The sequence below is a fragment of the Penicillium robsamsonii genome, assembly GCF_028829455.1.
Source record: "Penicillium robsamsonii strain IBT 29466 chromosome Unknown utg000005l_segment0_segment0, whole genome shotgun sequence".
In the NCBI taxonomy this organism is placed as follows: domain Eukaryota; kingdom Fungi; phylum Ascomycota; class Eurotiomycetes; order Eurotiales; family Aspergillaceae; genus Penicillium; species Penicillium robsamsonii.
The window spans coordinates 3,872,146-3,897,538 of record NW_026643223.1 but is presented as its reverse complement, the minus strand read 5'-3'; the positions used below and the strand labels follow the sequence as shown (position 1 = coordinate 3,897,538).

The 25,393-nt window shown below is 47.5% G+C and overlaps 9 protein-coding genes across 9 annotated transcripts; 3 read left to right on the top strand and 6 right to left on the bottom strand.

Annotated features, from left to right (window-relative positions):
• Positions 1-404: 404 nt before the first annotated feature.
• Positions 405-3,954, top strand: N7447_009500 (CDC5/polo family serine/threonine-protein kinase; the record flags this gene model as incomplete). The annotated part of the gene is made up of 3 exons (XM_057233762.1): positions 405-716; positions 775-1,217; positions 1,272-3,954. The coding sequence occupies 3 exons, from the start codon at positions 405-407 to the stop codon at positions 3,952-3,954; spliced, it is 3,438 nt and encodes a 1,145-aa protein (XP_057083304.1).
• A 985-nt stretch (positions 3,955-4,939) lies between these two features.
• Positions 4,940-6,831, bottom strand: N7447_009499 (MDR family MFS transporter; the record flags this gene model as incomplete). Its single annotated transcript, XM_057233761.1, has 4 exons — positions 4,940-6,082; positions 6,135-6,445; positions 6,499-6,574; positions 6,622-6,831. 4 exons carry the CDS (start codon positions 6,829-6,831, stop codon positions 4,940-4,942), a joined length of 1,740 nt encoding a protein of 579 aa, XP_057083303.1.
• Positions 6,832-8,082: 1,251 nt separating this feature from the next.
• N7447_009498 (putative sterol glucosyltransferase) lies at positions 8,083-10,975 on the bottom strand (the record flags this gene model as incomplete). Its single annotated transcript, XM_057233760.1, has 7 exons — positions 8,083-8,288; positions 8,346-9,004; positions 9,068-9,418; positions 9,476-9,839; positions 9,892-10,049; positions 10,102-10,789; positions 10,861-10,975. 7 exons carry the CDS (start codon positions 10,973-10,975, stop codon positions 8,083-8,085), a joined length of 2,541 nt encoding a protein of 846 aa, XP_057083302.1.
• A 1,591-nt stretch (positions 10,976-12,566) lies between these two features.
• Positions 12,567-14,384, top strand: N7447_009497 (uncharacterized protein; the record flags this gene model as incomplete). The annotated part of the gene is made up of 3 exons (XM_057233759.1): positions 12,567-12,866; positions 12,943-13,340; positions 13,391-14,384. The coding sequence occupies 3 exons, from the start codon at positions 12,567-12,569 to the stop codon at positions 14,382-14,384; spliced, it is 1,692 nt and encodes a 563-aa protein (XP_057083301.1).
• Positions 14,385-14,707: 323 nt separating this feature from the next.
• On the bottom strand, positions 14,708-15,469 carry N7447_009496 (Acyl-CoA N-acyltransferase; the record flags this gene model as incomplete). The annotated part of the gene is made up of 2 exons (XM_057233758.1): positions 14,708-14,949; positions 15,085-15,469. The coding sequence occupies 2 exons, from the start codon at positions 15,467-15,469 to the stop codon at positions 14,708-14,710; spliced, it is 627 nt and encodes a 208-aa protein (XP_057083300.1).
• Positions 15,470-15,963: 494 nt separating this feature from the next.
• On the bottom strand, positions 15,964-17,914 carry N7447_009495 (uncharacterized protein; the record flags this gene model as incomplete). Its single annotated transcript, XM_057233757.1, has 8 exons — positions 15,964-16,170; positions 16,227-16,599; positions 16,645-16,745; positions 16,805-17,068; positions 17,131-17,389; positions 17,442-17,501; positions 17,556-17,714; positions 17,775-17,914. The coding sequence occupies 8 exons, from the start codon at positions 17,912-17,914 to the stop codon at positions 15,964-15,966; spliced, it is 1,563 nt and encodes a 520-aa protein (XP_057083299.1).
• A 737-nt stretch (positions 17,915-18,651) lies between these two features.
• N7447_009494 (M20 family metallopeptidase) lies at positions 18,652-20,064 on the bottom strand (the record flags this gene model as incomplete). Its single annotated transcript, XM_057233756.1, has 4 exons — positions 18,652-18,866; positions 18,926-19,065; positions 19,125-19,924; positions 19,972-20,064. The coding sequence occupies 4 exons, from the start codon at positions 20,062-20,064 to the stop codon at positions 18,652-18,654; spliced, it is 1,248 nt and encodes a 415-aa protein (XP_057083298.1).
• A 485-nt stretch (positions 20,065-20,549) lies between these two features.
• Positions 20,550-22,393, top strand: N7447_009493 (uncharacterized protein; the record flags this gene model as incomplete). Its single annotated transcript, XM_057233755.1, has 2 exons — positions 20,550-21,872; positions 21,944-22,393. Coding segments are annotated over 2 exons (1,773 nt in total), but the record flags the coding sequence as incomplete, so codon positions are not given.
• Positions 22,394-23,600: 1,207 nt separating this feature from the next.
• On the bottom strand, positions 23,601-24,740 carry N7447_009492 (uncharacterized protein; the record flags this gene model as incomplete). Its single annotated transcript, XM_057233754.1, has 1 exon — positions 23,601-24,740. One exon carries the CDS (start codon positions 24,738-24,740, stop codon positions 23,601-23,603), a length of 1,140 nt encoding a protein of 379 aa, XP_057083296.1.
• Between the last annotated feature and the right edge of the window lie 653 nt (positions 24,741-25,393).

The window sequence follows — 25,393 nt, the reverse complement described above, 5'->3', positions numbered from 1 at the left end:
CACGTGACCACAGGGCCAAGCCAGTGTTTATCGATTACCGCTTTGAGCAATTTGTTATGATCCGACTCTTTCTACTTTCCATCCTCCCCAACCCTCGATTGAGGTGCCGTTTGTTTTCGGAGCTTTGTACAGTCTTTCTTATTTAGCGCTTTGCATTTCGGTAAGTCCCATCTCACATTTCTTATGTTCCGATCTTAACGGAGAGCGGCTTCGGCTTCCCGACAGTGGAGCGAATTTTGATTTGATCGTTGCAGGGATACCAAATACTTGCCGGAACTTGATACCCTTTCGCAGACCATCACAGGGTCGCTGTTTTTAATGATCTTCACGCTCGATACCCTCCGCCACACGCCTCTAACTACGTTATCCTAATTCCCCTGCCATAAAAAGACGACCCGCCAAGAATGGAGGCCCTCTCCCCGCGCACAACGAATCAGATGATCAAACCGAAGCTTGCCATGGATCGCAAAGCGTTCGACAAAAATGTCGTGCTTTCGAGTAACAAGCAAAAACTTGCAACATCCAAAAGCTACGCCGATCCGCCGCCGTCAATAGTCTCAGAGCCGGAAGATGGCGGGGAGCGATACTCAATAGGCGCATTCTTAGGGAAAGGCGGATTTGCTGTTTGTTATGAGGGTGCCTTGGCTCGCAATGGTCGGGTGTACGCCATGAAGGTCGTCAAGTCAGCAATGCCGCAAAAAAAGATGGAGGAGAAGGTACGACAAGTCTTCGGAATAGACCGACCGTTTGACAGTGCCTAAATTTTTGTCACAGTTTCGAACCGAACTCCAGATTCACTCGAAAATGCGTCATCCTTTCATCGTCCAGTTCTACCGCGCATTCGCTTTCGAATCTAGCACCTATGTTGTTCTAGAATTATGTCCAAATGGGTCGGTGATGGATATGTTTCGGAAACGACGCTGTTTCAGCTTGCCAGAAGTGCGCCGGTACATGATTCAGCTTTGCGCAGCGGTGAAATACCTACACAAACGTTTCGTCGCTCATCGTGACCTGAAGATGGGAAACCTGTTCCTTGATCACAACATGAACATCAAGGTTGGGGATTTTGGTTTGGCGGCTATGATTTTGTCCGACAAGGACGCCAAGCGACGAAATACGCTGTGCGGCACACCTAACTATATCGCTCCCGAGGTGTTGGATAAGAGCAAAGGTGGCCATACACAGAAAGTTGACATTTGGTCCGTGGGTGTAATACTGTAAGAACACCGCGATATAACCATGAAGTCGTTGAACTAATGTCTGCATGTTAGCTTTGCCATGCTCGCCGGATACTTACCCTTTCAATCCAAAACGCAAGATGAGGTTTACAAGAAAGTCCAGAACCTGACTTATGTCTGGCCCAAGGAATCAGACTCCAGCAACTACATCCCTGAGGAAGCAAAAGACCTAGTCAGTCGTTGTTTGAACCTAGTGGACGAGGAGCGACCAGATCCAGACGATATCGTTGAGCACCCATTCTTCAATATGTACGATGGTTGCATCCCTCGTCAACTGGATCCCTCATGCCGATTCAACAAGCCACTATGGCTGAAGGATGCCTCACCTCAAGGTGATTGTGTGGTAAGTGGATACGGTTTGGACTCAGACGAGAAGCTCCGCGCATATGTATACCAGGTGGATGACCCCGCCCAACGATATCATTCCTGCAAAGCTGCCTTCTATTCACTCTGTGGCGTGGGACGCAAGCCTGATGGGACGGCTCGGAAATCGGTGGGGAGGAACTGCTCGAAGTCAGCCTTTTCCGAGTGTGATGTGGAGGATTCTAGAGGTCTACGACCCGTCATACCCTTGTCGCCAGAATATGTGTACCGATGGCCCCATGACCTCGAAGGAGACTGGTGTCTTGTGGAAAGTTCCCGAAAGGTAATCCGCAGTGAGGAGTCGATGCTTAATAGCAGCACTATGTCACAGCGGAGTGTTTCCATTCGTCCCAACCATATGGCAGCATCGCGGACAAATGCCGCCCTTGCCGCTGCTCAGCAGCGACGAATGGAAGGACAGAGCCATGCCGCAACGCTACGCCAGCAAGCTCGAGTGCCCCCTATATCTCCTCGGAAGACACCTGGAATCAGTGATCCTGCTGTTCTATCTTCCAGGCCATATCGAGATATCCCACAGGCCGAGCCAAAACCTCCTTCCGTTGCGGACACACCGACTGGAGGCCTGGCAGACCGTCCTATCCGCACACGAAGGATGGCATCTGCATCCCAAGTACCGGCACTGCGTAGCAAGGACATTGATATTGTCCCACAACTAGCCAAATCCACAAGCATGCCATCAGGCTTGACTGTAGGCAAAACACGCTCTCAGTCTCGCAGATTGGCAGCCGCTGACCAGGAGTTAATGCAGCCTTCCATCTCATCCAGAGAACGGCAACCATCCGCCAGGCCGGAGGAGCGAAAAGTGGCCACTCGTCAAACATCTCTACGGTCTACATCCAGAGCAGATCTCAGCGCTAGTGTCGGACGAGGAGAAAGACGGAAAGATAGCCCTATCGAAGAGTCCGCCCGATCCTCACTGGCACAGTCTAAGTTTTCCGCCGAATCTAATGGACTTGGTCGATCAGACTCCAATGGTATCGCTCGGTCTAACAGCAAGACAGCTGGTGGCAGGGCACGCTCTAGTTTGGGGCTTAGTCCTCTATTCCATACAGAAGATGCCTGCAAGCTTCTACCCAGGACTTCGTTGACCGAAGTCAACACGGACCTGCGTCTCATGCTGACCAACCTGGTGAACCACGCACCAAGTAGGCGCAGAGGGGGAGCACGAAAACAGCCTCATGCCTATGTCATCAAATGGGTCGATTACACCAACCGTTATGGTATTGGGTATGTTTTGGATGATGGCAGCGTTGGATGTGTTTTTAAGGGAGAGAACGGCCAGCCGGCGACGAGTGTGGTAGTTCGAGATGGCGAGAGACACATCCGCCGAAAAGCGCGTAGCGTCGCAGATGGCAAACAACAACCTATCTACTACTCCGAGGCTGATCAGTTAGTTCCTCGCACTGGTACCTCGGTTGAGTTCTATGAGAATCGTGACGATGACTTGCTAGGATGTCGTGGCATCCGACGAGCATTGATCCCGCCGACACTCTTCGATGTTAAAACCTCGAAAGCAATGAGGATTCGCTCCAACACAGGAACCGAGTTCGAACGAGCCGATGCAGAGAAAATCAAGCGGATGAAACTTGTGGATCAATTTGGTAAATACATGATCGGAGCCCTCGGTCGACATGGCGACGAAGGCATCATGGATGAAGACCTGCCTGAACACAACAGTGCTCAGTTTGTCAAGTTCTACCAGCGCTTGGGCAATGTTGGCATCTGGGGTTTCGGAGACGGGGCCTTCCAGTTCAACTTCCCCGACCACACAAAGCTAGTGATATCTCCCGGCCGCACGCGTAGCTCATCCCCGTGGATCGATTTTTACCACCTCTCGTCCTCCGCCGCTCGATTCTTCGCCTCAAAAGGCAAGATGCACCCAGCAGGATTTGATACTCGGGCCGTGGCCTCCGATGAGGCTGCTACGTTCCTCAGCATCGCAAACGGAGATTCCATCAATTCGACCGAAGACCGTATCCGGGATATCCTCGACTCGAACGCCTTCATTCAGAAAATCGCCTTCATCAAAGATACCCTCAGAGTTTGGATTAAGTTCGGGCGACTTGGAGGTCGTCCACCCTCAATTGCCTCCTCTTCTGATGAATCAATGCCTGATGAAGCATTCTGGCAAGGAACACAGGAGCGTTCGCAGCCCAATAGCCCCGGAACGAAGTTTGTCTGGGTGACTGTCGGAGCACCAGATGGCGATGGCCACTATCGTTCCATGATGCTCAAAGATAGTGATCGGGAGCTAGGGGAAAAGCACGCTGGGATGGAATACGACAAAGAAATGGATGTACTAAAAGACCGGCTACGTGCACTTGGTCGTTGATTGAATCTGCATTTTTCTCCTTCTGCTATTTATCATGTCCACTTTATGATGTCACGACCTTTTGTTTTGGTTTCTGGTGTAATGCTTTCTGTTTATTATCGTGGGACGCGATCGCGAATGTTAGAAGCTCAGCTTCCCAAGTTGTCAATAGTCCTTGCTCAGCACTGTTTTTGCTTTTTCTGCGGTTACTTGCAGCAATATAAATGCCATGCACTTTTCCGTATAACTGTCCGTGTGGTGACCCTAATCCTCCAGCTCGTACGCTTAAATCTCCCCCAGCTCGGGCCATGCGTGCTGTACTGCTTCCTCGCTGTCCCTTTGTCAAATTGTCCTCAGACGTTCGCACCCTGTAAAGAAGCTCTCGACTCTGCGTTCAAACAGCTGCATTTTTTTACGCCTTGCATCTCTTGTAGTTTGACGAACAACTCCCCTATGAAACTATAGATCGCCATAACTGCATTTTCACATACACTCTCCTAACCCTCCATCTCCCCAAGCTATAACATGGAAGCCCTCTCCTGCCAGCTCTAAGGCCCCGGCGACGCCAGGTTTGGCTGTGCTTATTGAGCCAATGGCTGTTGCTGTGCCTTCTGTGTGTACTGGAGCCAAGTTGTGCATTCAGACAGCCTTTTCGTTTACTTCGGGTTAAGGGCTCTTTTGTTCACGCTGGGTTGGGGAATGGGAATGTCAATTTTCCTATTTTAACGGTTTTGGAGCATGAGACCACCGTGGTCCTTCCGGTATGGGCCTGGAGACTTTAAGCTGACATTGGAGATAGTTATGTTGGAGAAGGTTAAGTTAAAGCTGCATATCACCAAGATCGTGCCCTTCAAGAATGCTGTAGATGCCTGGAAGACCACAAAGAGAGGCAAAGGGATCAAGAGAATCAACTGATATGAATGGAAACTTCGATGATCAACATCAGTAAGCGTCATTGCTTTGTACATTATAGACCTCCATTTGTCATATCAAGAAAGAACATTCGCTACCAAGCCCAAGGTCGAGGCTCTGTAACTGCTCTCCGGTCTGTCCGCATCTTCAAGTCCTTCAAACTGTCAATAGACTCATCATCATCATACTCATCACGCAGACCTTGGTTCGTTTCCAATGCACGATCAAGGTCATATTGTTCAGTGAAGAGGCTGATCAACATCGCCACACCCGACACACCACAGCAGACTATCCACACCGTGCGTAAACTGTCCGTATACGCTTCCTTGAGGTTTGCCTTATCAGCGCCATCCGCCATCGCCTTGATAACTTGGACCAAGCCCGCAGCCTCCTTGCTATAAGCCTCAGCCATAGGAGCCAAAGCAGGATATCTCGAGATATTGGTGAACATGCGGTTCTGGAAGACCACACCACCGACAGCAACGCCGATAGCTTGGCCGAGAGCACGGAAAAAACTAAACATGGCAACCGCAATAGCGAGGTTCGCAGGGTCAGTCGCGGCCTGCACTGCATAACCAAGAGATGGAAACAGGATACCCAATCCCAGGCCGGGCACGATGTTGAGGAAGATCCAACCAAGCATACTAGTATCCACCTTAATCAGACACATCAAACCGAGTCCAACAGTCGAAAAAGCCCATCCGATCCAGATCGCCCACCTGTAACGGCCTGTAATCGTGATTAGGATGCCAGCTACCATCCCGCTCGGAGCCACAGTAAATGTCTCGGGGAATAGGGCAACGCCTGAGATAATGGGACTATACTCCTTCACTGCCTCATAATACAGAGGGAGATAATATAGGGCACACCATAAGATCAACCCTTGCAAAACACTCCCAATGAAAGAAGCTGTTGCGGTGCGGTTCTGGAATATCACAGGTGGGACAATCGGATCGGATGCGAAGTAATACTCGTAGAATCCAAAAACGATCAGGCCGACTCCTCCTACACAGAGAGGTGCAAGCGTTTGCCACGAGTCCCAGTCGTATGAGATACCACCCCAGCTGAGTGGGATCAAGAAGGACGACATGCTGCTAACGAATAGCACGGTGCCGAAATAATCGATCCGACGGAGCTTCTCGACTAATGAACTGGGAGCAAGCTTGAGGTTCAAGAATAGGACCACGAGAATTCCACCAACCCCGATAAATGGGAAGTTGATATAGAAGATCCATCTCTGCTTATAGTTAGCCTTGAAATATATACAAATTCACCGTAGACCAACTAACCCAAGACACATTTTCGGAAAATCCACCACCAAGAATAGGACCCGTCACGGATCCAACACTCCACATTGCACTGAGAATACCGAAGTACTGACCACGCCATCGTAGAGGGACAAGATCAGTTATAATGACTTCGCTTAGGGAGATAATGCCACCTCCGCCAACACCTTGAATTGATCTGCCGACCAACATGTAGGGAAAATTATTGGCGATTGCTGAAATTACAGCGCCGACACAGAAAAATAAGAGGGAGATCATGATCATAGGTCGACGACCGAAGATATTTGAGAAGGAGGCGAAACTTGGTTGGAATACTATGTGCATATTAGACGGATCAATATCGTTTTGGAAACACAATATCACGTACCTGTCGAGCATAGCAGAAATGAGGTCCCACTCCAGAATGCTTCAATGGCTGTTCCATTGAGTTCTTTCGCAATTTCCTGGACATGTTAAGTTCCAAGACATCAGATCCTGTTAGAGTACTCACAGGTAAAGCAACAGATAGGGAAGTCCCATCCAAAGCGGCCATCAATGTGAGAACAGACAAAGTAAAGAAGACTAGGATTCCCCTTCGACCTAAAGCAAATTTCTCATCGTCGACCTTTCTTTTCCGTTGCACATCTGAAGATGCTCTGCTCATATTATCGTCATAAAAGGACCTTCCGGGTCTGTAGAATGGAAAGTCTGAGTCCGCCATGGCGAAGATCCACGGAGATGATAATCTAGCAGTTTGAAGATGAGTGGAATGTTAGAAACTGCTCTTGCTGGTGGTAGAGCATATAGTAAGGAAGAGAAAAAGACCTTAAAATGGGGATCCGCATTGTAGATAGATGAATACCATCTGGTATAACACACGTCCACTCCACGCGGAACTCACAAGGTCACATATAAAGTTTAAAATAGGACGAACTATTACTCCGCCGTGATCCAGGAACCTAGACTACGCCCACCAGACCTGAATATGCATGTTATACACGGGGAGATTAGTCCCAAGGGTCCCCACGATAGCCCTGGTTGGAGTTTGAATGTGGCCGTAGCAGCCAGTTGGCTGCTAGGAGTCGGGACAATCACTCGCCGTCTTCAGTGGGGGCCCGGGTAACTGCATCAGTTTCTTAATTTTGTATCATTTATTCGAGTCTGACTCTCTTTCTTCTTTGGTATCAGGCAGCCTTCTAGTCGAGATTCTGATGATCCAGGCCGACTTGGTGGGACCACAGTCGCATCCCTACGTCCGCTGACTTCATTCGAGACTGAAATACTTGCTGCGCCTTATTATACCATGGCCCTAAAATTCTGTTTCGATAAGACTCGAGTATTCAAGTCCTGGATACCCGAATATCTCGCCTTTACACTTGTTTCGCGCGAATAGGTCATAGTGCTCGGGTATCGCAAGGATTGAAACATAGTTCGGTTGCAAAGATCTGACATCTAGCCATATTTAAATGTCCCCGGTCAGCGCCTGAATAGATAAATTCTTATGGCTTTTGTACTGCTTATTACCTGCCCTTTTTACTATGACTTTATAATCTTGTCAAATGCCGAGTCCAAACGGACAGATACAGTGTCAAACCACACGGGTATGGGGTAATCCCTGAATCTCATCAGACGTTGGGTACAGATAACCCCCAATGTGCAGTATTGACTAGTGATTTTGTCCATTTATGTGCGTCTATCCTGTTTTATTGCCAGTCAGAGAGTTTCCTGGGGCGGCGAATATAGCTCTGTACTTCGGAAAACATTAGCTGTGACATTGTGATCTTTGATTTCGGTTGATTCAATGAAAACGCTATTTTCAATGACTCTATTGCCTTTTACAAAAATCCAGTCATTCCCACTATTTTTCATCATTTTAACGGTGCAAATGGTAGCCCTGCTAGCTTGAGCACCGTAATCATTCCATCTAATTCAACTTCACCCGAAACCATTCAAGTATGGCTAGAAACTAAGTCTATCTAGCACCAGCTGACCGTGAAAATCTATCAAATGACTGCAGGATTTCACGCCGCTCTTCGTCGGTCATCTGCATCCTGCTTATTTTATAATATCCACTCTTTAACCGTGCATTCACAAGGGCCTTGCGACTTTGTGAGCGAAAAACCGCCTCAATACTTTTAGTGATTCCTTGGAAAGGATAAGCGACCAGTCCGATCCCCGCTAAACGCATGTCCAGGTCAGCTCTGTTTATTTTCATGAATTGAGAGAATTGCTTACCAGAAGGGACCTTTGTTGCAAGCCCAATAGTGCCTTTGGCAAATCCTTTAACCGCACCCAAAGCACCTTCCTCTTTTGCCCCATTGACAGGTTGTGTAAACAGACCGGTGAAGCCATCAGCCATGCCATCTACAAAATTCTTCCCACCAACGATAGCTCCGGACTTCCAATCCTGGATCACGCCGTAATCCTTAGGCGTTTCCCCGTACAGCCGAGGGACCTGCCGGAATCCTTCTGCGGCGGCATGTGGAATGTCGACTACCACCCCTTTGAAGTATGATCCTGTAAATTTGCCAAAGCCTTTCATCGTCGCGCCTGCCATGCTACCTGCGATAGATAGCCCGTTTCTTCTTTTATCGGCTCCGGTTTCGGATCCAGGCTCAGCGGATGGTGACCGACAATTGTGATTTGCCTCGTCGGCAGCAGATATCCTTGTTGACGAGGGCTCCCGTGAACGCGAGCTGCCAGGGAGTGACATGACTTGTACAGATTTGGTCGATGGAGCTGGAGAACGACCACGTTTGTATTCTTTGTATGGGTTGTGAATCATATCGGCGGTGGAGTGCAGCATAGTTGAGCCGGTTGTGGTGGCTGCAGCCAACATTCCGGTTATGGGATCCCAGCGGCGATGTTCAATGACGATTGGATTGACAAGGTGACTGATGGAGTATGATATCCATTGGTTAGTAGGTTCATGTGATAGCTCGAGTCTGGGTACATACAACTGGAGATTCTTTTCAATTATCTTTTGATGTTCAATCAAGATCTGCACGGCTGCATTTGAGAGGTTCACGTGGTTCTTGCCTTTCTTGTATCTCCAGACTGCAACTTCGTTGGGCATTAAATTGCACCTCATTTTGTCCATGGGAAGATTTCGATGGAACGATTCCACGGCGGCGGTTACGCCCGATTCAGTCTGCATTTTGAAGGCTAACTTGCGTGCAGCTTCTGTTGCCCCTGGAGTGAGGCAAAATTGGATAGCAGCGGCCAGTCTCTCAAAGTTGAGAGATGCAAATGGAATAGGTCTGGGTCCAGCACCGGCTCTAGCAATCATGTTGCCCCAGAAAGGTTGGCTAGGAGAGTCAGTACTGATAAAATCTCCCAAAGGCAGTTAAGAATTGATAACTCACTCGCCAAAGAAAGGCACGATCGCAGTCGGTCGGCCATTTTTAAGACCACATGCAGTAGTTCCAGCGCCTCCATGATGAACTACTGCACTGACATGTTGAAAGAGCCACTCATGTGGACAGTCGTCAATATAGTAGATATTCGGGGTTTGACTTCCAACTAGCCCACTCCAACCCTTTGAAATGATTGCACGGACACCTGTCCTTACTACCGCGAGAACAATGGTATCAATTAGCTGCTGAGGGTTCTCAACCACGATACTACCGAATCCGATATAGACAGGAGGTGGACCCTCTTGTAGAAACTCCCTCAGCTCCGAGGGCGGGGAATATGATGGGGGATCTCTGAAGAAGAATCCACAGACATCTAAACCATTTAGCTTTCATCACTGGAACAAAAAGCCATAGTGCTGACATACCAATGTGAGCTAGCCAATCCTGTGGTTTTGGCACAAGGGCAGGAGACCAACAATATGTGTATGGCACTTTCAATGCTTCGGCGAGGCTAGGTCCCTCCGTTGCGGGGATAGGCTCCAGATCTATTGAGATGCGCCATTGATTGATCACATCTCCTAGCCTAAATCATCATGTCAGTCACATAGCCCCTAGCACTCCATGTGTGAGCTTACCCTTGCCATGTCAGCCACTCGACAACTCCATAAGAAACCCAATTTGCAGTTTGATGATCCATAGAAGAGGAATATAGATTGGCGAGAGGATGTGGAAATGCCTTGGTACTACTCCACGGCATCGTAAACATGAGATGGACAGGAATACTTAGAGCTTGTGCGCAATGAACGTGTGCAAAGCTAGGAGGATTAGCAATTATGGCATCTGCAACAAACGGCTCTTTAGTAATTGGATCATCTTCGATGCAGGATCTCCAACACCCATCGAGCATTGTCGCTACCATAGCCTGTTTTCTCTGCACTTCCCCTTCGCGAAGGGTCTTCATTTGTGGAATCAATCCTGGATTCTTGACCATGAATGCCATCAATTCTGTAGGATCTCCACCGATGGAGTAGAACTCCAATTTTGCCTCGTGTACGAAGTCTGCAAAGACACCATGTGTGGCAATCCGGACCCGATGGCCATGTTTTTGTAATGCATTTCCGAGTGCGATGAAAGGCTGCACATCTCCACGACTCCCCACAATTTGAATGACAATGTTGAGTTTATATTCACACGAGGTTACTTGCTTGGTAAGGTCGATATAGTCGGGAGGTGGATTGTGGATGTCTTCTTGCTGCAAGTCGATGATTTTGGCGAGCGTTCTCGCGATATTGGATTCGAGGTTCACATCAATTCGGCCGTCCCCTATAACGAGTATTAGAATCAGCTGACAAATGACCGACATCTTTCATCCATGGATGAATGGCTCGACCTACCTTGTACGTTCCCTGACTCTGCTACGAGTCCACCGTCGGCAACCAATGAATATGGAGGAGGAGCGGACTCTTCTACTCGTTCTTTCCCGGTCCTAGAAAGTGTAGAGGGTCGCATTTTGTAGAATTTAAAGGTGGTGAAAATCTTGTCAAGAATCTGGGAAGGTTGAACTAATAGCAAGATGAGCTATCAATGTGGTCTCGTACTCGTACCCTTCGCCAAATATGGATTAGTGGATCTGAATTAAACATTCAAGATTGAGGCCGTGCATCGAAGCTAGCCCCTTTTAGGACATCCACCCGGTTTTAACCTCCCTAGGACTTACTTGAAGAAGTCGCGATATTACTTGATAGAGAGAGCACGGCTTCTCTGGGGGATGACTTATCTGTGGATGGCAAGGATACTGATGTCGAACACTCTGAAACTGTTAGCGCATAGCTTTGTCTTTTCACTCAACACAAATTATATAACGGGATTATTGTTAGTTGTGGAGGGGATTATACGAAGAATAAAACAAAATGAAAAGTTATGTATCTGCGACCGAAACGAATGGGGGATTTATCATTCGACTATTAGCTCTACTTATGTCGACCAAGTGAAAGAAATCATGGCGCGGCTATAACCTTTAGTCCCTAGTTCCAAATTCTATATTTATCCCAAGTTTTACCTAAGGGTCTACCACAGAAATGCAGGCATAACTACAGGAGGCATATATGCTGACTACAAGATTCAGTGACGAGAAGTGCCCTGCAGCCGCCGAGAATATCAGTCTCTGTTTCCCTACCTTTCCCGTGCTGGATTTCCAGCGCGATCCCCAATTCAGAAATCTCCCCCGAGTCTCGGATTTAGCAGCTTCCCTCGTGCATAGCTATCTGTCCTACCATTGAAATTCCATTCAAGAAAACCATGACAGAATATATCTCCTGAAAGCCCAGATTGGAGGACTTGAGCGAATATCTATCAATCACCATACCTGTAATGCGAAATACAATTGCGTGGCTCGATATCAAGCCAAGCTTCCACAACGTCTCGACCCCCGATGTGGTGTTTATATCAGCCAATGGCTACCTTGGCGGCTTTAGATTATCCCGCAAGGCCATCACTCTAGTCCCTATCAGTGCACGCGAGAGTATGTGTCGCGTTCCGAGGAGAATTTATCCCCGGAGAAAGCCTTGTAATTTATGCAATCCTTATCGACTAGTTGAATTAAGACTTGCCATTAGTAATACTTTGTCTTGATATTGACTCCGCGGGCGTTAGCGTATGCAACCCCTCCTACGAATGTTGCTCAATGCTCTTCGGATTGCCTAATTTGATTGTCTAATACTGGATCTCCTGCTGTAGTTCACGTATGCATCATGAAGAGTAACCAGAATCCCCGCTTGCTATAATAATATCCCTGTCTATAGGGCGGGACTTGAAAGGCTGTGGATAAGTTGCTCACACTCATCCACCCTGGACAGAGTACGGAGTAGATCTTACCTAGTTATGGGTCTACCTTCGTGCTTTCGGGTACGGCTTTTGCTTATCTAGCTTGTTTTCCACTGCGCACAAATTTTCATGACTCAATACGAGGTACATCCTGAATATATAAATAAGAAAGGGTAGGACCACATGGCGACATTTATTTCTAGACCTAAATACTAGTCTTCATTTCTGAGACACCTTGAGCCGATTTAAAGTGTCATCATACCCACTTTGGCCCACAATGTCGAGCAATGATGATCACATCAGACCGGCTCGAAACTTCGAGGCACAGAGTGCATTTGCGTCTACCCTAGTGAATGATGTTGAAAAAGCAGGGCCATCCAAGGTCAGCGAAGCCCTAGACAAACAGCACAAAAGCCTCTTCGGACTTGCAATCGAGACCCCCAAGATCCATCCTGGAAGTGATGCTGTCTTTGCGGCCAAGGCCCAGCTGTTGAATCAGGCCCTGTTGGACATGGGCATGGGGATGTATCAATGGATGCTTTTCTTGACGACTGGCGTGGGCTGGCTTCTTGATAGTGTGAGTTCTCACGTGTCATACAGATAAAAACAGATAAAATCTCTGTTGGGTACTGATTAAGTTCGTTCAATGGTAGTTCTGGGTCATGTCTTTCTTGGTCATTGCCCCTTCAGCTGGAAACGAAGCTCAGTTCTTCTTTCCCGGCGATAACACCGATTACCTCTTCATCAGCTTGTTTGTCGGTCTCACTATTGGTGGCACCGCTTGGCCTATGATGTCTGATATACTGGGTCGGAAGTGGATGTTTACTAGCACCATCGTCTTGATGGGAATGGGCGGCTTAGTCGGAGCGGGCTTGCCTTCCTTCACGGGGCTGTGTGTCGTCGGTTGCATTGTTGGATTTGCCGTTGCTGGGAACCAAGCTGTCGACGCAATGATTCTTCTGGAATCGCTGCCTGCGTCACATCAGTACTTGGTCGCCCTGCAGGGTGTCTTCTGGGGATTGGGACAATTGCTTGCTGCTGCAGTTGGATGGTAAGCAATAGCCAGATCATTTATTGGAAACATCATTAACCAACGTGCAGGGCTTTTATCGCTCTATATACATGTGGCACCGGCCCAAACAAAATGAGCACTTCTCAATCGATGCGCCACAAACGCGCCCTTGGCCATTCAAGCAGCGCCAGCTCCTCCTGTCACTACGTCAGCAACAAAGGCTGGCGATACGTATGGTGGACCTTTGGGTGCATAACTCTGTTCCTGTATCTGTGTCGTTTCGCGTTGAATTTGCATGAAACACCAAAGTTCCTCCTCTCACGGCGTCGCGACGCAGAAGCAACCCAACTCGTCAAGGATATTGCGCTCTACAATAAGCGCCAAACATGGCTTACGGAAGCATCGTTTGCACGGATTGATTCCACAGTTGACGGGTCCGAAGCGGAACTGCGCACGAAATCTCGTTCGCAAGGCCTTGCTTCTTCGCTCAATATCTTTGGCACAGTGTGTCTTGTCCTGCTCTGGAGTGTGATGGGCTTGACATTCGTGCTTCACCAAAATTATCTCGGAAATTATCTCGCTGCACATGGCGTAGCCAAAGTCAGTGCGACAACAGCCTCGAGGTCCTACCTTTACAGCCGATACCTATATGTTGCGCTCTGTGCTATCCCCGGCCCGCTCGTGGCGGCAATCCTGGTCGAAGTAAAGGGCCTGGGACGGAAGCGCACCGGAGCTGGCATTGCTGTTTTGACTGGTCTGTTCATGCTTCTCGCTACCGTGTCCCGGTCTCGCAATGCTGCGCTGGCTTTCGAGTGCATCATCAGCTTCCTTCGCTTTGCTGGCATGGCTACGCTAACTCTATATACTGTTGAGGCTGTGCCTACTACAGTTCGTGGATATAGTCTAGGTGTGGTGGGGTTCTTTTGGGGGGTGTTTGGCTTGATTGCCTATATCATTACTACTTTTGATAGCACAGTGGTTTCCGTCCAAGGTCCAGTTTGGTTCTGCGGTGCCGTTTGGATACTTATGGCTGCTGCGTGGTTGGCGCTGCCGGTTGAAACTCAAGCTAGAGCAGCGGCGTAGACGACTAAGTATGTTGTATATATTCAGATTGTCTTGTGCATTGCAAGTAGCATTACTCCTCAGGAATATACGCCGCAGTTCTTTGCTTTTTCTTGCCACTTTTATTGCCGTCGTTAATAGAATTTTCACTTTGGATCGTCATTATTAGTCTAAATAGCCAAATCTTTCTGTAGGAGGTAAAGCTAGTGGTGTAGAGCTTGAACTGTAGAGTTCGAGAATAGGTATCCTGCTTTGGAGTTGCTCCAGAAGGCAGAAGGAAATTTATGAGAGAGTGTGCTAGGTTTGACAATGCTCGGAATACTTCCTTATTACATTCTATCCGGTCACTCCAATTTCTGTTGTGCATTGGGTGAGCGTATCATCATCACCAGCACATAGTCGGGGTATGGCGAAAAGGTACCAACCTCCCGGAACCCATATTTCGCATACAAAGGTCTTCCAGCCGGAGATGCACCCAGATAAACCTCCACACCTTCAGTATCAGCGCGCGTGAGACCCCATTTGAGGAGCTTCGAGCCCAGTCCTTTGCCCTGGTACGAATGGTGGACACCCAGCATATCCAGATCTATGACTCCCTGTTAGTCTTGACCGTTCTATTCGTATATGTTTGAGGTATACAACAAGCATAAGGTATATTTTGAAGATTTGGAACAAAAACCGAGAAAAAAGAAAAAAAGAAAAAAAAAGGGGGTGAACGTACAATAATGAGGTCTATCCCCCATCCACTTCTGATGTTGCGCTTCCATGCCCCAGAAAAACCGATCGCAAAGCTCCTTATCGCTACTAGCAGGCCACATGATCTGTTCCTCGCGCCGATCGTGATCTGCGGGTGCGGGACGCTTCCATTTTGCGAACGCGACGATGGGGCCACTCTCCGACCCCTCCGTCACCTTGAAGAATATCTCGTTGGACTCGCCTGCAATCGAGCGGGTGATTGCGGTGCTGAAAACCTTCTCCCACCATTCTGTCCCGTCCGGCGTATTTGGAAACATGGCCTTGTCGGCATCGCTACGGAAGGCCGCGTAGAACACTTGCGTAAGTGCGGGCGCATCGGCGGGGGTCGCGGGGTAAACCTCCAGTGACATTTTGGGCTGATTTGAAATGTGCGACAATGGGGTGAGACAATATCCGTAGGTTGTGTATTGAATTGGAATTTTTGGGAGGAAGAGACATTGGTTGTGCTGGGGTGGGGGTGGATAACACTAGGTGGATTACCCGAATACTAGTTGACTAGTAAATACTCCGTACAAGAATGAAGGTTCCTATGATCTTTTTGAAGGCAATGGCTCTGTTCATAGTGGAAGGAACATTATATCAGCTTCGGCGTAAAGGCATCCACGGGTGGTTCATTGTAAGAATTTTACGCGTTCCTTGTCCCTTTTGGACTTAACAGACGGGGATGCATATTGGGAGATGAAGGTTTTAAAGTTGATGCTGTACCCACTGTTCTTGAACCTAGGTAACTCGATATATCTATGGCGATAGGTTTGATTTGCGAATAGCTTCATAATCGTGCCAAGCCCATCCTTCATATCCCCCATGGCCAAAGCTACGTTTCCAACTTTCTCCAGATCAATGTTTAAAAGACATATCTGAAACCCCTGTTCTTTAGATCTGTGGTATCGAGCAGCCGTGTCTCATTAACCTCGTGTTTCTCTTGGTCCTCCGACACGGTCTCCATGCGCTGTTTGTCGCGTCTAATATTTGTCCAATGAAGATAGAACAGAAGGGCGAACCCGTCAACCACACATACAATTAAGCAAATAATGATAGCCAGGAATCCACTCTATCGTATGATTAATTACACTTCCAGTGGGTGATGGAAAAAAGTTAAAAACATACCTGATATCTTGGTGCTTCTCTTTCGAAAAATAGCTGCGGACCGATGATATTGCCGGTGCAGTACATGATGAAGTAAATTGCACTGACGGTAGCTTTCTTTGTAAAGCCACCTACGTTGGAGCTGATCATTGCCATTGAAATAGGCATTGTAGCCGAGTAGATTCCCATGAGAAGCAGGCCTGCGTAACGGGAACCCACAGAGTCGGTGGCATAGACCAGAGCGCTGCCAATGATACTGTTTGAGGTGTTAGTGTTTTGTGAGTTGTCTAACATAAAAAAAAAAGGAAAATGCTGGTACCTTATCACGTTGCATCCGACCATAACAAGGCATCGGCTATTAGGCACCTTGGATGAAATGATACCTCTTAAGGGCCTATTTTAGCATCACCCACATATAATCACTCAAAAAGAAACTTACGACAGCAACACGAAGAGGACAACAACCACACCACATGGTATACCAAGCAACAGTGTGTTGAAAGTTGAAAACCCGAACCCTCGTAGGACCAATCCGTTGAACTGCAACACATCAGCACGAATGCCTTTGAATGTATTCAAGCCATTTATCATCGACTGACCGTTGTGAAGCCACCATTTGGAATATTGCCAGCCAGTATCAAAATTGCAAGCAACCAAGTCTTCACATCCGTAAATGCTTCCATAATCTGCGAGTTATCAATGTTTGAGTTTTTGAACCCAGTTTGGTTCGCCTTCAATCGTTCTATTGCAATGAGCTTTTCCTCTTCGGTTAGGAAACTCGCAGAAGTAGGCGAATCGGGGAGGCGGAAAAGCATAACAATCCCCAAAAGGAATGTAATGATTCCAAAAATTATGAATAGCCACTATAAGATATTATGAGTGATGATGGCTAGGGGTTGAATCCTAGAAAACTCTTCAAGCTCACCTGCCATGTCTTCAGATGGGTTTCAATCTGCAGTATCCCAACAGCGATCAAGTTTCCAATGATCGAAGATAAAGCATTTCCACAAAACCAGACACCATGACGAAGTGGTTGTTCAGATGTTCTGTACCAAAGAGAAGTGATCAATGTAAAGCCTGGGGAGAGGCTTGCTTCTGTACACCCGAGAAAGAAACGCGCCACCATCAAACCAGCAAAGTTCGTAGTAGCTGCATGACAGGCCAGAACGATGGCCCACAAAATACTATATTTTTGTTAGACCTCATGACTGGTAATATGGAAAATGGACCACCTACAAGACCGTAGAAAGATATTTGCCGAGTGGGAACTTGACCATTAACAAGGATGCTGGGTACCTGATAGTTATCAGCCACAATGCAAGATCCGATATCAGCGGAGAGAATATTTACGAGAAGAACAAGTATCCGAAGTAAAATATGCTGGATGACCAATTATACTGGGAGCCGACCAGATGAAGGTCCTCCCGAATACTCATAAGAGAGGTGTAGTTCAATGTCTGCTTATCCAGAAAAGCCATCATGTAGGCGAACAGCATGATTGGAAGGACCCTAGACAAAATTCATTAGTAAAACTCCATGGGAAATTTCAGTCTTCTCAAAAAATCTCACATCAAATCAATCTTCCGAACCAGCTTTTTCTCTAGGCTGGCGGAATATTCGAATGAAGACTCAAGGGTACCATTTTCAACACATTGACCATCCAGCTTATCATTGTACGGCTTGTCCGTCTTACTTGAGTCCTTTGGCATTTTGAAAAGAATGAGAAGCAAGAAAAACTATAAATGGAAGAGAAGTGAATCGATGTGCTGTGCGGCAACAACCTATTTATGTGGGAGGCATGCTTCACATGTGGTATATACTTGGCTTTGATAAAGCTTTCCCCGCAAAATTATAGGTCTGGATAACAGAAGACTGAGATATCTTCTCTCATCTTATTGGCTGTTTCGGCAAACTTGTAAAACCTTGGCACTATGAGGGCGGGAAAGATACCAAGAACTGCAGCCGAAGCTATATAGCTTCTCTGATTGGTCTTCCGGTAGTAGGCTATTTCCCAAGATAACAAGCTCTACTGCCTCGTACTGTGAGGGGCATAATTATTAGGAGTGCAATGTTTTGAATAGAGGCATTTTGTACACGATGTCCGAAATATTCCGACTTCAAGTTGTTAGGGCAGTCGTTATTGCCTCGGGCAAATAGTATATCTGCTCCTCACCCAGTTGGTCTTCCTTCCTTTCTCTATCTCTCCCTCTCGTGGCAATCAGCTCAAAGCCTATTGTTCCATCCCCACCTTGTCTCTATCTCTACCCAGCTCTCAAAAGATAGTGATGCGGGGCAATGAGGAGAGAAGAAAGATTGATTCTCTACAACAAACATGAATAGCTAGTTGAACGCTGACAAAAAAAAAAGGCATCTATCAGTAAGATCGCTATACATCTGAAAAACGTAATTTCCGTCTCAACATTGACTTTGTCACTTCCGTACTTCATCAATTATCCTCAAAGTTTCTCTTCACATCCTCGGCAAATTTATCATCGACAAGAATTTGACAAGCCACTACGGCCATGCCCGCTGCGCAAGTGAGTGCCCTCTTGAAGCCCTCCTCCGATCCTGCACCCTTGGTAAACTCGGGTGTGTGGTTGACTCCCTCGGTGGGAATAGTGAAGACGCCATGGAATCCAGGAACTGCATATGAAACATTGCCTAGACAATCATTTAGAAAATAAATTGCAAACCGGAAAGCCTATTCATTGAAGACATACCCATATCAGTAGACGCTCCGGCTAGTGTGCCCTTTAGTGTCGAGTTATCAAGTAAAGTGTGATGCCCCAGGGCGCGCATTATAGAGACGTAGGTCTCACAGATCGGCAGGTTGGTTTTCAGATCGGAATATGAGATGCCCCTATTGACATAACACAGTCAGTTGATTTTCAACAGAACTCCCAAAGCATGCAAACATACCAGTCAAACTCGACCTTGCAGCCAGTGGCAGTCGCAGCAGCCTCGAAGCATTTCACCACTTTCTCGGTCAGAGGCCGAAGTGTCTTCACGGTCGGTGAGCGAATATAATAATCTACACTTGCAGACATCGGAATGATATTGGGGCGGTCACCACCATTGACAATGACCCCATGGATCTTCTGGGTCGGAAGAATCTGCTGGCGAAGCATTGAAATGTTGACATATGCTGAAACTACAGCATCCAGCGCATTGATACCCTCCCAAGGGGCAGCAGCGGCATGTGCTGGCTTGCCAGTGAAAGTGACTTTGACTTTGTCATTGGCGAGGTATCCACCTTCGATGATGGTTGCCATTCCCATCAGCTCGGGGTTTTCTGGCGCCATCGGGACCGGGTGCACCATAAGGCAGGCATCCACGTCCTTATAGGCTCCTTTGTTGAGCAGGCGCACCTTTCCACCGCCGGACTCCTCGGCTGGGGTGCCCAAAAGGCGGACGGTAAATCCCTTTCCGGATGACTGAGATTTCATGGCCTCACAGGTGGCAATGAAGGCAGCGATCGAGCTGGTTGCGATGAGGTTGTGACCACATGCATGTCCAATTCCGGGAAGGGCATCGTATTCAGCATTGAAAGCCACAACACGGCCTCCAATTCCGTAGGTGTATTCAACCACCAGGGCAGTTTCGCAATCATACGCTTTGCGAGTGACTGAATATCCTTCGGATTTGAGACTTTCAAAAAGTTTGCAAATGTTCTGGTGAGCATCGAACTCTGCGTATGCAAGCTCAGGGTTCGACCAGATCTGACTTGTGTTAGCGAGCTCCGCATTGGTCCCGTTTTCGACCTTACTTTGTGATTTATATCCTTCAATTGCGAATCATAGCGACGAATCGCATCCTGCACGCTGTCGAGGAATCGACTGTTTGATTCGGAAAATCGCATTTTGAGTCTGTTATCAGTAAGGAACTTAGATTCTCGTGAGTTTCACTTTCTTAAATAACTCTTCTAACACTTTCGCATCAATAGGTGGAGTACAAGCGATTTTAAAGATAAAACAGTAAATTGGCCAATCAAACGACTCCCACACGATATATGTATGCTTGGATTTCCCCGAAGTCGGCAACGCATCCATCGGGGTAGCCGATACAGCCAATCGGCATCATCAACTCGGCTCCAGCGCAACTCTCCTGATAGCCAACTTCTCCCCGCCTCTTCCCCTCATATATTTTCTGTTGCCCTGAAGTCTATTAGGCGACTATTGCTGTACTTTAAAATTGATCCTAAAACGTGTGAGCCGAGACAGATGCAACATTGCAAGAGCCCCTTCGCTGGCTGAACAACAATGGATAAACCGGGGAAGACCCGTTCCAGGACAGGCGAGGACCCACAGACCCTCTCACTTCCATCAACATTTGGGGCTAACAGCTCGTAAAGGCTGCCGAACTTGCCGTATCCGCAAGGTGAAGTGCGACGAAGAAAGATTACCAAGCCAAGCGCACGAGGAGCCACAATGTAGGCGATGCTTGGCCGCGAAGATCCTTTGCGAGTGGAATGGCCCCCCAATCCCGCGCAGGTCGACACGTGCCTCAACACATATATCCTCCAAAAGATCCCCAGGAGATGAAGCCAGCACTGCGAATCGCCCAAGGAGTGCAAGGAAGCGATCTCATCCGCAAATTATATCATATCCACAGCAATCACTCTCAACTCGAAATCAACCTTGTGCGCAGGGTCAGAGCATCCAGGCTGCCAATTCTTTGTCACTGTCAGAGTTCGATCGAGAATGCTTGAGCTATATTCAGGATTCAATCTTGGTTGTACTTGTTGGAAAGCACTGGCCGTGGTCAACTGTCTCGTACGCGTACCACAAGATAGCGACCAAAGAACCTATGGTCATGAGCGTGATGTTGGCTAGTGCTGCGAGGGAGATCCACCGGTTTAAACTCTATGATATAGAGAATACCCTCGGTCATCTACCGAGCAGTGAACGATCAGACATGGATGGCAGGGTACATTACGGGCGAGCTTTATCGAGTCTTAGAGAAGCTCTCAAGCAAGAGGTGAAGACTCCACAGCAAATTGAGACTATTTTCATCACACTTTGGTTGATGGTAGATTATGAGAACCGCTTTGGCAGCGGTGCCCCCGCAATCAATATTCATATCCGGGGGATCGAGACACTTCTCCACAACCACATTGTCCCTTTGCTCCAATGTCACACGCACCCAGCTGTTATTGCGGACAGCCAACTCCCCTTGCAGCAGCCTGAATCTCACGTAAACCTTTGTGCTTTGGGTGAATTTACAAGCAGTGAAGACTCTGCTGATCCTGCTCCACCTACAAGGTCTATGATAGACGGACTGGGTGGCACGTCTGTTCCCCTTTTTCTTCTTTGGACACTCTACTTCTTCACTCCTGCAGTTCTTTTCTTTGGCTCTGGGACTGCAAAGCTGGAGACTGACATTTTTCGGTTTTTCTTACGATCTGAGACTGGAAATACTGCGCTTAGCCTTCCTGCACTCTACAGACTGAGCAGGCAGTCGCCGTCCCGCTTCTGGGGTGATGGATACCCCATGTCATCCCAGCTGGATGATTTAGAAAATATCCCGGGCTTGACTCTATATCACCATAGCCATGTGCTCCAATTCAAAATCACGGAACTGTTCAAACATAGTCCAGGTCCAAATATCAGTTTTGGGGAAGGTTCTCCATGCCAGAGGATTACCAAAGAAATAAGCACATTGTCTATTGTGAGTCCATGCATCGTAACCATTGACGATCATCGATTTCCGGCCTTCCTATTTCTAACCAATCGATTCAGGAATATGATACACTCCTCACCTCCGCCAAAATGTCCACATCCTGCGATCTCGCTGGCGATCGTCGCGTCATGGAGACCATTTTCTGGTCAGCTATCACATATTACGGCACAGTTGTCTATTTCCACCTCTGCATCGAAGATCGACCCGAGTTCCAAAGCTACCATAAAATTATTCTCCCTTTAACCACTGCGGTATCTTTAGTCCTGGAACTGAGTTTGAAACTGCACCGAAGCCGGCCGCGCCTTGTAGTCCGGATTACCTGGTCATTATTTATTGCGGGCATCGCAACTTCCGACCGAATTTATCAAGACTGGGTGGCTATTCGGCTACGAGAGCTTGGAAGATACGGGCAAAATTATGAGCGGATTAGTGCACGGTTTGACGAAATTATCAAGGGTGGTCACTCTTGCTTTCAGGAAAGAAGTAGCCATTATTCTTTAGGGGCCTAGCTGAATATATTCTTCAACTCATAAATGATATGGTCTCTGCGACTAAGATGAGGAAAGCACATTGATGTGAAATTATCCGAGGAGCTCCCTTGTATCGATGGAGCCTGTTCATGTCTAGAAAGTTGGAAATGTGACTTTATTAGTTGTGCATGAGAGGCGCAGAATCCTGCATCTAATGAATGGAGACTAGGCCGCATAATCTGGTACGTTGTGATTGGCTTTCTTAGCACGCTGCACATATGTACCTGTATGTACCGGATTTTAGGCCACGGTCGCGAATTTCCAGATCGGGGTGCCGCCGCTTTTGGGAGAGGGAGTGATGCCTGCCCATGTTGTTGTTCGGTTTTGGCTAGAAGTGCCCAGAACTCATCCTTTTGTCCTAGTCTCAGACATTCTTTGGCATCCCGGTATACCTGTTTCAACAGGAGGGAAGGATCCTTAAGTAAGTCTGAAGACGGGGATATGGGGGTCGGAAATTCTGATGTTGGCGAGGAATTCAAAGAGGAACTCGAAGATCCTGGAGACAAATGTGTACCCATCGGATACGACGATACGGGCGCCGAAGACATGGATTTCTGCGAAGAAGATGAGGCTTTTCGGGGCATGGTTGTGGGTTAAAATGGTTGTTGTGAGTTGGAAGACGAAGGGGAGGGAAACGAAAGAGGAAACAGATGGATGAGGGTGACTGCCACCGCGACCCAAAACATTACCTCACCTCATCGACACTCTGGCCGCTTCCTTTTTGTTCACAGTTGGCAAAGAAGGCTTCGGAAAAGCCTTACCATTACCTCAGGTCTTGGTATTTAAAAAGCTTCGTACGCAATGTACCCCTTTAGCTGACAGTACTTCTCGCGTGCTACATACATGTATCTGCCTCCTTTAGACAACTTCCTTGCATCAGGAGTGGGAGTTGGTTCATAAAAAGAATACTACTACCTTCTTTCTCCTCCAAATCATTTAGCTCGCCTAAAAATGAGGTATAAAAAGAAATATGTACTTTGTAGCATTAGAGATGGGGATAAACGTACGATGTACAACATATCGGCACTTTGCTTTGAGAGTGCCGATCTCAGTCAGCCACCGAATGCGATAAATTAGCTTGAGGATAGAGAAAGCAGAGAAACAGAAAAACACAGAAGAGCAAAGCAAAAGCGAAGCAGAACAAAGTGCAAGCCAAGCGAAACGAAAATATCAAAAAGAAAAATTATCATGCTTCCTTGAGAAAGAGGTCTTCAGGAGGCAAATTCTCCCCAGAGGCTGAGGCGGGGGGAATGGCTTTTCCGGGGAGTAAATCAGGGCCGAGCGTTACACCCACAAAGTCCAAATGTACAACGCTGGTCCACAGAACCCACCCTTCCCATGACATCTGTAGGATAAAGAAAACAGAGGCATCGGTTTCGAATGCATTGCAAATCTTAACTTTCATGTTCGGCGGGAGTGAGCGAACGGCTTTTGAAAAGCTATCCACAGCGTCTCGTTGTCCCTCAAGCGTCAGCTTCACCAGCACGTGCTTTTGGCTCACTACAGATAATGGCCGAGGGAGGCTGGATCGACTAGTATCACTAAACGCAAGGCTGATTGCTCTGGTGCCGCTAAACGTTTCAAACACGGCGTGAGGGGCATGCTTAGGCTTCTCGACTTGTACTTGCTGGTACCACTCAGCCGTTGTGAAATTCTGTTGGTTCTTAAACTTTTGCACGGCGCGGAACAGCCTTTGGGTAAACGAAGCGGTATTTGAGCGTACGGACGCAATTCCATGAACTCCACATGCCGCAATGATGTGAATGTTCGTTGTCGAGTTGGGCTGCCGTGCTGCAGCAGCCGCGTGGCAGCAATCGAGTATTACCACAGAATCCACTGACTGTGCAGATTCCAGAGTACCTCTGATAGACCGCCACAGAATTCTTTTATGACGTGACGTAAAGCACAGAGCATCATCATGAAGGCCACTATGACCAACATAAAAGAAAATGAACAGAGAGGGTAGTGAAGACCGGATGCATTGTCCAAGGAGTTTGTTGAGATTCTCTTGCAGGCTCCAGGCTGGTGTTTTGTCCGAATTCGGGATCACAAATCTGTTACATTGGACCCCAAGCGGTTTCAGAATTGATTCCATTGTCACCATATCATTCTCTGCGCCAGTTTCATCGTTTTCCCACCGGACCAATATACCAATCTTTCGCATATGAAACTTGCTCCGTGCGGAAGCTACTTTCTTCAGCGCTGCTTCAAGGTCAGGAAGCTTTCTGATCGAGACTGGTTTGGTTGGGAATGAGATGGGGATAGTGCTTGGGCTTGGAGCCGCAGGTTGCTTTGCGGGTGACTTTAAGCCTGGTAACTGCGACATCTTGCTAAGAGAACAAAATGTCAGTCTATGCATAAAGTGAGGGGACTGATATTAGCCTCACTTCTCGGTCAGATGAGACTAGCAGGGTTGTAGAAATCAGAAGGTTGATCGTTGTTTGAGGAAAAAAGAAAGGAGAGTTAGGAAAGGGGAGGAGGGTGGTGTCTATATCTGTGATTTTGCTGCCTTCCCAATTGGGCGACGACGACCATCCATGGATTCCGTTGGTCCTGTCTATTTTTCTTTTTATTATTTCTATTGCTCTCTTGTTCATTCTATTGTCCTCTTGTTCATTCCTATTGTTAACTCATAACTCTCTCACCTTCAATCTCTCTCTACCCGCGCTTAAAACTATGTAATAGCCCTGGAGGTAAGATACCGGAACTCTGGGGTAGTGATATACAAGAGCCTACAATGTATCCAATCAGTCGCCTGTACCTAAACCCTGCATAATCCTTGGCACGCTAATCGCTCCACTCTAGGACGCCTAATTCTATGAATGGAATCATCCACTGCCCTTAGGATTGATCGTAGTATACTTTGTTAAGTATACATTACAGCGAAGTCCATGTCGTGGAATAGTCACTAGAATATTAGGCATAGATATTGTAGTGGGTAGGTAGGCTCCTAACTACGATCAGTACATATCACCTTTT